The following is a 12,859-nucleotide window of genomic DNA, read 5'->3' as shown; positions in this document are numbered from 1 at the left end:
GAATTGAACCTCTTTCCTTGAAGTTTTTGATGATCCTATAAATTGTTGATTTAGGTGCAATCTTATTAGCCACAATATCCTTGCCTGTGAAGCCATTTTTATGCAACGCAATGATGGCTGCACGCGTTTCTTTGCAGGTCACCATGGTTAACAATGGAAGAACAATGATTTCAAGCATCACCCTCCTTTTAACATGTCAAGTCTGCCATTCTAACCCAATCAGCCTGACATAATGATCTCCAGCCTTGTGTTCGTCAACATTCTCACCTGAGTTAACAAGACGATTACTGAAATGATCTCAGCAAGTCCTTTAATGACAGCAATGAAATGCAGTGGAAAGTATTTTTCGGGATTAAGTTCATTTTCATGGCAAAGAAGGACTATTCATCTGATCACTCTTCATAACATTCTGGAGTATATGCAAATTGCTATTATAAAAACTTAAGCAGCAACTTTTCCAATTTCCAATATTCATGCAATTCTCAAAACTTTTGGCCACGACTGTATGCAAAGAAAATTTAAATAATGACTTTATTTAACACAATTGTTGAATAAAGTAATTATTTATTTTCGTACAAAAAGTATTCTCTTAGCTTCATAAAATTATGGCTGAACCACTGATGGCAGATGAACTATTTTGACGACGTCTTTCATACTTTTTTGGGTCTTATTTACCTGCCAGTCAATGGGGCAGAAATTTTTTATCCAAAAATTCTTAAATTGTGTTCAAAGACAAACAAAGCTTTAATGGGTTTAGAACGACATGGGGTAAGTGATTAATGACAACATTTTTATTCTAAGGTGGAGTAGCCCCTTAAAAGCGCAGTGCGCATTTTACTTTCAAATTAGCTGCATTTCGGCATAAAACAATTGTTTGTTTTTAGTTACTTTTTCTTGCTTTCCTTCAGTTTTACATAGCTTTAAAACACTGCACGCATTTTACTTTCACTTTAAAATTAGCAGCAATTTGGCGTCAACTGATGCAATGCAATTCAAGCAACAACAAAGTAGGCCTACAACGTCAAACTCACTTAGCCTATATATAAATCATAGAACTTTTATTAACAAAACGAATAAAAATACACTATGCTATAGGTTATCCCTTATATAACAAACTTATATAACTTACAAAGTTTAAATAGGTATACAAAACTGAAAATAAGTAAACACTGGAACCAAATAAATAAGAAACGTAGATCATTTGATAGCAAAACTAATAAGAAAGCTTGAAGACACGGAATACACCTTGATGTCAAATAAAATAAATAAATGACAAGTTAAGTTTAAATAAAAGTTAAAATCAGCAAACACTGTGGAACCAATTAAATAAGAAAGAAATGTTTAAAAAAATCTTTCAATATCACCTTAGATAAACAGCAAAAGTCAACAGGCTTTTCAAAATCCAAAATATTGCCAAACTAAATCATCCGCTATCATCTTGTCTGTCTCACCTCTCTTCTTGTCAGTCAGCTCGACTCACTCTTCCCACGTGATAAATGACATCTGATGCGATGTTGTTCGGCACGCTGCATTCAGCCACATTCAGTTTTTATTTGTACTAAATTTGTAACTAAATGATTTTTATTACTCTAAAAAATGTGGTGGGCAAGCGACAAAACCAGTGTTGCGGTATCACAGCGGTATCACCATCTTTTGTAGCAAGCCTAGTCTAAATCAAGCTGAACGTGGTTCAAATGTATCCTGTTTCTCACATTTACAGCCCTATTGATTTTCATTGTTTGGAAAAGAGCAGCTTGAACATTTTGATATAAGGGTGAGTAACTAACAATTTTACTTTTCGATAACCTTTTATTGTCTCTCAGTGGTAACAGTGATCAAAACTCATTACCGGAATCTGAAGAGCTGTCGTTGCAGATATGCAGGTCCAGTCGGGAAATGAAAGTGTGATAGGATGATTCTTTGACATCATGGAGGTCAAAATACTGGGCAAGTGTGCCAGGGGTCCCGGGCGCTGCTTCAGGTGGAGGAGGTTCAGTCCACAGAGAGTGGATCCCAGGAGAGGGAGGCGCAGTCTGACGCACAAATACAAGAAGACATATATAAACACTCAAGCACCATCTGAGTCATTCACAAGGAGCGGCTGACGCAGAATGGGCTGCCTCTGGGTAGACTTGGGATTTGATATATTTTAGAGGGCTTTATGCTAAATTTGCTTTGGTGAACTGTTTTTTTAAATGACAATTGTGTTCAAAAGCCACACTAAAACCATTAGTCATGAAGCCTGTGCCAGCTGCAGCATAAAGTGATAAGGTTTTGGTTTTGGTTTTGAAACTAAAACACAAAAGTTGAATATCTAATGGATATGTCTTTATCAACCTTACTTTTTCCTGTAAGATAGGGCATGGCCATTTGTAAATATTATGGGTCTGGTTTCCGGTCTCATCTGCATCCAGGTATTTTTAGCTATGCAAAACTGGTTTTGCTGCTTGATATTGCAAATTTGTGTCTCTAACCATATTATCTTAATTATAAACACACTGGTTTGTAGTGCAAACTGTTTTACCGTTTACCACACATTCTTCTTCTCGTTATGAGTGGCTAATGAACCAGAAGGCTCACACATAAGCTTACTTCTGCATTGAAAAACAAGGTGGATAACATTTTTGAGATTTATAGGGCACAGTGTGGCACCTGTAGTGTTTCAGCAGCCATGCTCTTCCTCTGTTGGGCCGACTTCTCCATTGCTTCACTCAGAGACTTGGCGTAGTTGATGATGGCCTTGAGCTGAGAGTCTGTCAGCACCCATAGCAGATCATCTAGTATAAACAGCAGCTTAGAGGCCAATACATTACAGTCCTTCACCTGAGATGAGGAAGGGGAAAAAAATGTGATTTTGAATGATTTCATTTTGATTGAGGCTGCATGATTTATTGAAATAAAACTGAAACTTGTACATGTTTCAAAGTAAAGTGGTACTGTGGTCATTTACATTGAGTACATGTAGATCATATAAAACAAATGTGAATGTGGTCTATGATAACTCAGGCAAAGACAGATTTTTCACTCTGTTCACATTATGGTTTCTGAAAGAGGTATGAGCTGGTTCTTTTAGTACAGTCAAGTGTAAACTCCCAATATTTTAAAGTTTTTCCCAAACTTTTAAGCCCTCAAGGGATGGTACACACTAAAAATAAGTCTCAAGAGTCAGACGTTTTTGAGTATTTCAGCTTTTTTGTTATCATTTTTAATTTTCCACGCAGACACCCTCCACTAAATCACCCCAATCATCCTAGAACGATTAATTAATTTTTAACATTGTTTAAATATCACACTAAATACTGCAGAAAAACTAAATATCTCGATGTCAGTTTCATCCACCCATTATAATGAGGCTCTAACTCTGATGAAAACATTGAAGTGATCTTAGTTCAGTCAAATCAGTTGCAACAGATGTGATTATATCACAATCTCATATCAAAATTGAAAATCGATGTGGAATTATTGAAACTGCACTACAAAATTGTCTATATTAGGACAAGATGAAACAACGTGGAAAGCCTTGTGACAAAAACTTAGGACTAGTTTAGAAGTGAATATGGCAAACTTGATAAAGAAGGAAAAATGTTTGAACAACTATACATAACCATATACAGTATCTCACAAAAGTGAGTACACCCCTCACATTTCAGCAACCATTTTAGTATATCTTCTCAAGGGACAATACTATAGAAATAAAACTTGGATATATTTTATAGTCAATGTATAGCAGTATAGATTTACTGTCTTCTGAAAATAACTCAACATACAGCCATTATTGTCAAAATAGCTGGCAACAAAAGTGAGTACACCCTAAGTGATAACGGCAGTGTGTTTAACCATGCAAAGCCACATGTCCTACTCATATTTACCTACTAATATTTATGTTTTTGTCAGCTTGACAGGACCATGCAAAGTTGTCTATCTTGTTTAACAGCATTAAAATTGGATGCTTTAAGTATAATTCTCTCATACTGACCACTGGATGATCAACATGGCATCTCATGGCAAAGAACTCTCTGAGGATTTGAGAATTAGAAATGTTGCGCTCCACAAAGATGGCCAAGGCTATTAGAGGTTCAGTAACACCCTCAAACCGAGTTACACTACAGTGGTCAGGGACATACAGAGATTTTCCAAGATGGGTTCCATTCGGAACAGGCCTTGCAAGGGTCGATCAATGAAGTTGAGCACTTCTTCTGTGCGTCAGGTGCAGAACCTGGCTTCAAAAAACAGATGCATGAGTGCTGCCAGCATTGCTAAAGAGGTTGCAGAAGTAGAAGGTCAGCTTGTCAGTGCTCAGACCATACGCCACACACTGCAACAAGTTGGTTTGCATAGGCGTCATCCCAGAAGGAAGCCTCATCTGAAGCTGGCTCTCAAGAAGGACTGCAAACAGTTTACTGAAGACAACCTGTCCAAGAGCATGAATTACTGGAACCATGTCCTGTGGTCTGATGAGACTATAAGATATACTTGTTTGGCTCAGATGGTGTCCAGCATGTGTGGCGATGCCCTGGTGAGGAGTTCCAAGAAAATTGTGTCTTGCCTACAGTCAAGCATGGTGGTGGCCAACTATGTCTCCAGACTTGAACCCTATTAAAACACCTGTGTGGCATCCTCAAGCGGAAGGTGAAGAAGCACCATGTGTCTACTGTCCAGCAGCTCGGTGAGGAGTGGAAAAGGATCCCAGCAACAAGCAGCTCTGGTCAATTCCAAGCCCAGGATGGTTAAGGTAACAATGGTGCTAACACAATATATTGTCACTTTGGACAAGTTCACTTAGAGTGGACTGACTTTTGTTGCCAGCTATTTTGACAATAATGGATGTATGTTGAGTTATTTTCAGAGGACAGCAAATCTATACTGCTATACAAGCTGCACACGGACTACTCTAACATATATACAAGTTTCATTTCTATAGTATTGTCCCTTGAGAAAATATACTAAAACGGTTGCTGAAATGTGAGGGGTGTACTCACTTTTGTGAGATGCTGTATACATTTTCAAAACCAATATTAAAACTGTACCCTGCGTTTGAGAGCAATGCGTATACGTCCTTGATTAGTAATGAGGCGCAGTGGTGTGCTGCCCAGATCCTGCTCGTCACTTTCAATGGCATCCGCCTCTATGCGCAGACTCTGCCAGTTGATCTCTTTGAACGTTAGGACCTGCAGGACATTGGAGACGGTATGAGCATGAGGCATCTCACTCAATGAAAAACATCTTTACATCTTAAAGGGATAATTTAACCAAAAATGAAAATTCTGTCATTATTTATTCACCCTCATGTTGTTCCAAACCTGTAAGACCTTCATTCATCTTCGGAACACAAACTAAGATATTTTTGATTAAATCTGAGAGCTTTCTGACCCTGCATAGACAGCAACGCAACTGACACGTTCAAGGTCCAGAAAGGTACCAAGAACATAGACAAAACAGTCCATGTGACATCAGTGGTTCATTCATAATTTTATGAAGCTACGAGAATACTTTTTGTTTTCCAAAAAACTAAAATAACAACTTTATTCATCAATTCATAAACAATGATTTTCCGCGTCACCCTAGCACCATTTTGGAGAACATTTATTTCTTGCAATTGTCCCTTCGTCATAACGGTATCCGACAAACAAATCAGACAGGAGATTAGATGAACGTCAGTGGACTTAAACTTGAAAAATTGTGATGCTGATGTATTTCCACGTTTGAAACAAGGTACCTTCTGATGTCCAGTCATGTTTATTTTGTGCTATAAATGGTAAATAGGACGAGGTGATTGTAGAACATTCATCTTCATCTCTTAAGCCTTGTTCAGACTATCAGCACAAATCCTATTTTGTCCATATCTGGATGGAATCAGATTTGAATTTGAATTTGACTGTCCACACAGTCATATCGCAACTGTTCAAATCCGACTTGTGTGTCCGTAAGCGCTCATTCATTTTATGGAATGTGCATTGGTTTCTATGGCAATGCCGTTGCGTTATTATGCCAACGCTAAAAACAACAATTCAGTTTGCAATATAGATGCTGTCTTGCTATATGACAACGCTGCTGTCACGCTGGATTATATTTCGTCTTCTAAAGCAGCGGCAGAAACGCAGGAAGCTGGAATGTGTGACTTTATTCTGTGCTGCCGTCTCTGCTAGTTTCAAAACTCAAAGAGGTACGTATACTAGCTGTATATTGTCTTTTCTCGCTTGATTTGCATTCGCAACAGCACAAGCTTGTTTCTGTTTGTTATGTTTTCCACAAAAACGTCTGACGTGTTTAGGTTTTACGTGGCATAAAAATGTGAAAAACAGAAATCCGATTTGAATAGGATTCCAAACCAAATACGAATAACGGATTTGACCAAATCGGATTTCATATAGTTCGTTGCTGTTCAGACTACCTAAATATGATCGGATTTCAATCGGATTTGCATATAAATCGGATTTGGGCTGACAGTCTGAACGAGGCTTTAGTTCACTGTCTGTATATTCTGGTTCAAATAAATAAGGCTGGGCAATAAAATTGAGAGTCAAATCAAAATCAAAACATGTCAAAATCTTGTTTGACATATGTACATCATGCATCTTTCTCTGTTTGTAAACAAAGCACAGCGCATCCGTATTCTGTGTCAGAAAGTGCCACACATATGCATCATGATACTCTCGTGAATGCACGTTGAAGACTGACATGGGAGAGAAGTAATTGTTGAACAAAGTCAGTATTCTTCGTATCTTCATAAAATTAAAGTTGTCAAAAGGACTATTTTAACAGTGCCCTTACAACCTTTCTGGGCCTTGAACGTGTCAGTTACATTGCTGTCTATGCAGGGTCAGAAAGCTCTCAGACCTAATCAAAAATATCTTAATTTGTGTTCTGAAGATAAATGAAGGTCTTATGGGTTTGGAACGACATAAGAGTGAGTAATTACTCCTTAAAGCTTCTACTTCGTTGGTAACAGGCATTGTTAATTTTTTAACCGGCATTTTTAATTTAGTCTTCGTCTTTATCTTAAAGAGAAATTTTAATCAAACATTTTTCAGATACAGTAAGTTTACTTAAAGGGATAGTTCACCCAAAAATGAAAATTTGATGTTTATCTGCTTACCCCCAGGGCATCCAAGATGTAGGTGACTTGGTTTCTTTAGCAGAACACAAACGAAGATATTTAACTCAATCCATTGCAGTCTGTTAGTCGTATAATGCCAGTGAATGGACAGTAAACCTTTGAAAGTAAAAAAAAAAAAAAAAAAATGCAGAGGCAAAAGCAAATTACACCCTGCGGCTCGTGACGATACACTGATGTCCTAAGACAGGAAATGATCGTTTTTTTTGTGAGAAATTGAACAGTATTTATATCATCTGTCGTACACATGTAACTAGCCGGATGCTGAGCTCACGCTCAGGACAGTTGCACATTGCTGTGTGTCAAAGGTAAGAAATTATATAAACACTGTTCAGTTTTTTGCAAAAAAAAAAAAAAAAGAACGATCGTTTTGTATCTTAGGACATCAATGTATCATCATGAGCCACAGGGTTTAATTTGGATTTGTCTGTGCATGTTTTTTTTTTTTTTTTTTTTTTTTTTTTTTACTTTCAAAGGTTTGGTGCCCATTCACCGCCATTATATGACTGACAGACTGCAACGGTTTGAGTTAAAAATCTTTGTGTTCTACTGAAGAAACAAAGTCACCTACATCTTGGATGCCCTGCGGGTAAGCAGATAAACATCAAATTTTCATTTTTTGGGTGAACTATCCCTTTAACATGTATACATTTACTTAACATCTTTTGCTGGTCAACAGTAATGACACAAATAGGTATTTAATTAGGAACGCTGTCCTTTTAAGATGAAAGGCATGCATGTAATACTGACACATTCAGTTTTCACCCAACCGTTTGTTTTAACTTAAGCCATAACCAACTGTATTCACATGAAATATTCAACAATCCATTGAATGTCTATGCAGGATCAGAAAGCTCTCAGACCTAATCAAAAATATCTTAATTTGTGTTCTGAAGATAAATAAAGGTCTTATGGGTTTGGAACGACATAAGAGTGAGTAATTACTCCTTAAAGCTTCTACTTCGTTGGTAACAGGCATTGTTAATTTTTTAACCGGCATTTTTAATTTAGTCTTTGTCTTTATCTTAAAGAGAAATTTTAATCAAACATTTTTCAAATACAGTAGGTTTACTTAAAGGGATAGTTCACCCAAAAATGAAAATTTGATGTTTATCTGCTTACCCCCAGGTGACTTGGTTTCTTCAGCAGAACACAAACAAAGATATTTAACTCAATCCACTGCAGTCTGTTAGTCGTATAATGGCAGTGAATGGACAGTAAACCTTTGAAAGTAAAAAAAAAAATGCAGAGGCAAAACCAAATTACACCCTGCGGCTCGTGACGATACACTGATGTCCTAAGACAGGAAATGATCGTTTTTTGTGAGAAATTGAACAGTATTTATATCATTTTTACATTTGATACACAGCCATGTCTAACTGTCCTGAGCGCGAGCTCAGCATCAGGCACGTTAGCCGTGTACACGCTCTGCCGTAGTATACTCAAACACCAGGAGCAATCTGTCACATGTATACGACACTCATTGTTTACACAGTGCACAGAGATTGTGGATATAGCGGCTATTCAAAATGGTAATTACTTGCGATTATCCTGATTGTTCAAACCGATTTAAAGCTAAAAGATTACGTTTGCTTGCGCAAACTCATCCGGGACTGTTGACTTTTTTTTACAGATTTCCCCTTCCGGCAGTTACATGCGTATACTAGGCCAGAGCGCGTACACAAGTAACTAGCCGGATGCTGAGCTCGCGCTCAGGACAGTTGCACATTGCTGTGTGTCAAAGGTAAAAAAATTATATAAACACTGTTCAGTTTTTTGCAAAAAAAAAAAAAAAAAACGATCGTTTCGTGTCTTAGGACATCAATGTGTCATCATGAGCCACAGGGTTTAATTTGGATTTGTCTGTGCATGTTTTTTTTGACTTTTAGAGGTTTGGTGCCCATTCACTGCCATTATATGACTAACAGACTGCAACGGTTTGAGTTAAAAATCTTTGTGTTCTACTGAAGAAACAAAGTCACCTACATCTTGGATGCCCTGCGGGTAAGCAGATAAACATCAAATTTCCCCTTGGTTCAAACTATCCCTTTAACATGTATACATTTACTTAACATCTTTTGCTGGTCAACATTAATGACACAAATAGGTATTTAATTAGGAACGCTGTCCTTTTAAGACGAAAGGCATGCTTGTAATACTGACACATTCAGTTTTCACCCAACTGTTTGCGCTAACTTAAGGCATAACCAACTGTATTCACATGAAATATTCAACAATCCATTGAATGACAGGGACGCACATCTTGAAAGACAAGCCTATAGGATGAATGCATTTTGAACGTCCAATAGTCCTCAAAAAACATTCTAGTCCAGTCTCGTCTTTTTAACGAAGACTCTGCACCATAGTTTTTATCATCAGATATTAGATTTAGCTTTTCAATGTCTCGTCAGTTAACAATTTTTTTTCGTCATCATCTTCGTTGACAAAATTAACACTAGTAGCAGGTTTATAAACGCTTCTCACAGAGACGCACATCACATTTGATAATTGCAGTTAAATTGCAATTTTGATTTTTAATAATTTATTTGGAAATACCTATTTTATCATGCAGTCCTAAACAGTATGTGAGAAAAAACGCTAGAAGACAATTGTGTCAGTTTGATTTCATGCTGACTGCAGAAACACACACATTACTCTACCGATGTTGTAACCCTGATGGCCACGGGTGAGCAGAAGCACAGCTCTGTCCTGAGAGAGCATGAGAGGTCATCCTGGAGTGTAACATCCATCTTACATCTAACTGCATTACTGCTTAGGATGTGCTCGTATAGAAGATCTGGCGATCTGGCCCGAATCCTCTCTTCATATATCAAAACGATTGGCCTGATTTCATTACCTAAAGGCGGGCTGGAAAAATAATTATAAGGGGACTTTTCAAGAGCGTGTGCTTCTACGAGCAAAGAAAAGCAAGCGAAAGAGGAACAAGTGAAATGTAGAAACACTTTGATCTGACAGCTGTTGATCTATGACGCCGCTGCTCTTTGTCCCCTTTTGGATTATGTAACCCCTGCTATTTTTCTCCACAATGATTCACTCGCTCTTTAAAATGAAGAACCGGACAGTTCATACTGAAAGCTGTTTCACCCTGGGTTTCACCATCTGGGTAATCCCTTGTAATACCAACAGATTTTTGCACTTCTTCAAAGTAAATGTGGCAAACGTGTTGATAACCTCGGGTGCTTCTTCCAGCAGGTGTCAGATGCATCAGATTGAGCGGCCAGTGATCCAGGACGGCCAACACCATGCACACTGAAGCGTAAACCTGCTTCTACTGTTGCACAGCACTTTTAAAACAGCTATTTATATCATGTACTGTACCTCTCCTCTCTTAGGATGTGTAATGCGGGTGTTGCGCAGGTCGCTCTTCTGCCATTTGGGATTGAGGCTGCAGCCCTGGAGCTGCCAGAGCTCAAAGGAGGCGTGAAACGCTCGGGCCTGAACTTTAATTGTGATGGAGTTGATGACCACAGACATTCCCTCCACGACCTTCTCCGCAAAGCCATACTCACTGCAGAGACAAGAAACAGACCACAAACATTCATTACACAGACTCTAATGAATAACTGGATCTGATGTTTAATCCAGTGTTGCTATTGTAAACTTAAAATAAGGAATTTTGCATTAAAAACTAAACCTAAAATAAAAATTAACTAAACCTAAATTAAAAAAAGTAAAAAATAAAATAATATATTGAAACAAATATTGAAATAATAAATTTTTTTTTTTTTTTAAATATAAAAATGACCCTAATTCTAATAATAAATACAATAAGAGTACAGAAATTATGGTATCACTTTAATTACGTTCATTTTGTAAATACTGGATTGGTACTTCCGTCTACACTGCAAAAAATGCTTTTCTTACTTAGATTTTTTTTTGTCTTGTTTCCAGCCAAAACATCTAAACAATTCTTAAATCAAGAATTTTCTAGATGAGTAAAAATAGTCTTGTTTGCATAAAAAAACGTGTCAAACTTGAGTGTGTTTTTGCTTGAAACAAAGTAAAAAATCTGCCAATGGGGTTAGAAAAATAATCTTGTTTTCTGTTTAAAATAAGATTTTTTTCCTAATATCATTGGCAGATTATTTTGCTTGTCCTAAGCAAAAACTCACTTAATTTTTACTTGTTTTTTTGTTCTGAAAATGTACTAATTTTCACTCATCTAGAAAATCATTTTTTAATTTTAAGTAAGAAAAGCATTTTTTCATGCTTTTTTCATTTTTTCATGTAATGCATGAAGTTGAGCTAGTGCAAGACGTGCATTTGTGGTTAAAAAGTATATAAATTAGAATTATTATTATTATTATTTTTTTTTTTAAATGACAGATCGTTTCACTAGATAAGACCCTTATTCCTTGGCTGGGATTGTTTAGAGCCCTTTGAAGCGGCATTAAAACTGCAATTTGGACCTTCAACCCCAACTGAAGTCCACTATATGGAGAAAAACCCCAGAATGTTTTCTTCTTCAAAAAAAAAAGTAATTTCTTTTCGACTAAAGAAAGAAAGACATGAATGTCTTGGATGACAATGGGGGTGAGTAAATTATAAAATATAAAAGATATTTAAGATTTTATCACCTTAAATGTGATACAACTAAGTTTAACACTTCTTAATGACCCACAGGGACATTTAATATTCTAATGCCTTCAATATTGAAATAATATTCTGTTCTCTAGCTATGGCTTATTTTCCCCCCCTCACAGTCCACAGATCTAATTTATGGTCACCAATTGAGGAATGATTTGTTTGTAGTACAAATGGTGCAATATGTTTCACTATGCCAATACCTGGCATTACGTGTTTGTCCAAATAACAGTATTGATGCTTGACTTAGCAGGCACCGCTAATAAATCTAAATGCAAGTGTGCATAATGGAGAAGACATCATAGGAAAGTTTCACCACTCTCTGTATGCATTTATACAAACACTGTGGGTCTGGTTTGCTAAAAGCAAAACAGCAGATCATTCTGACCTTTGGCCTTCAGTAATGGCAATTGGAGAGGGGCCATTTGGGGGCCGGGGTTCCTCACAGGTCCTCATTTCAACTTCTACTTTATCCAGGAACTGCAAAAGGAAAGGAAAGAGAGTTCAGGCAGAATTCAGTAGGTCAGAGTCACCAATTTATGATCAACTACACTGCTCAAGCCATGAATTACAGTACTTATGGAACATGAAAATATTAATCTCTTAGCAATCTCCAGAGTTGCAAGTTTTGGGAATCTAGTTAACTAGTTAATATGTTGTAATCATAGAGCTTTAATCCTCAAAAAGCATTATAAATCTGTAGGGCTGCCATTGACTAAAGATTCTTCTGGTCGACCGGTAGTCGTTAATTTTATGCATTAGTTGACTAATCACATGTTTATTAATACACCATTTAAATGATAATAATGAGTCTTTAATTGCCTACATAGCCTAATAAGCACTCAAGCACATGCACAAGGCTTGCCACAGCACCCCGGCAGAAGTAATGATTATGAATCTGTCAGGTGAAAACCACAAGGAGGCTGCATTACATTTTAATAACTGCTTTCTTTGTTTTTGGCTTAAGAGATGAAGTCGGCGACACCGACTCGTCATCTCAGCCTGTATGCATGTTTCATGTGCATGTTATAATCTGAGAAAATGTGTTTTCCATTTGAATTGGTTCATTTAAAAGTAGTCATTTCACTCTCTATAGATAGGCTGTATTTGCATTATCATGTCTGTAAGGCAAGTATACAC

At 37.1% G+C, this 12,859-nt stretch overlaps 1 protein-coding gene across 1 annotated transcript in view; it reads right to left on the bottom strand.

The window, feature by feature from the left end:
- The window catches only part of bltp3a (bridge-like lipid transfer protein family member 3A), a 49,337-nt gene that overhangs the window by 20,606 nt on the left and 15,872 nt on the right, over nucleotides 1–12,859 (bottom strand). Inside the window, exons 4-8 of the mRNA XM_073823663.1 lie at nucleotides 12,108–12,199; nucleotides 10,454–10,643; nucleotides 5,028–5,168; nucleotides 2,653–2,823; nucleotides 1,850–2,033 (exon numbers count right to left, since the gene is read on the bottom strand). Coding sequence (XP_073679764.1) covers nucleotides 1,850–2,033; nucleotides 2,653–2,823; nucleotides 5,028–5,168; nucleotides 10,454–10,643; nucleotides 12,108–12,199 — 778 coding nt within the window. The remainder of the gene's footprint in view (nucleotides 1–1,849; nucleotides 2,034–2,652; nucleotides 2,824–5,027; nucleotides 5,169–10,453; nucleotides 10,644–12,107; nucleotides 12,200–12,859) is intronic.

This window comes from Garra rufa, chromosome 18 (assembly GCF_049309525.1).
Source record: "Garra rufa chromosome 18, GarRuf1.0, whole genome shotgun sequence".
In the NCBI taxonomy this organism is placed as follows: Eukaryota; Metazoa; Chordata; class Actinopteri; order Cypriniformes; family Cyprinidae; genus Garra; species Garra rufa.
Note: the sequence above shows the minus strand (reverse complement) of the source record. Positions and strands in the feature narration are given on the sequence as shown.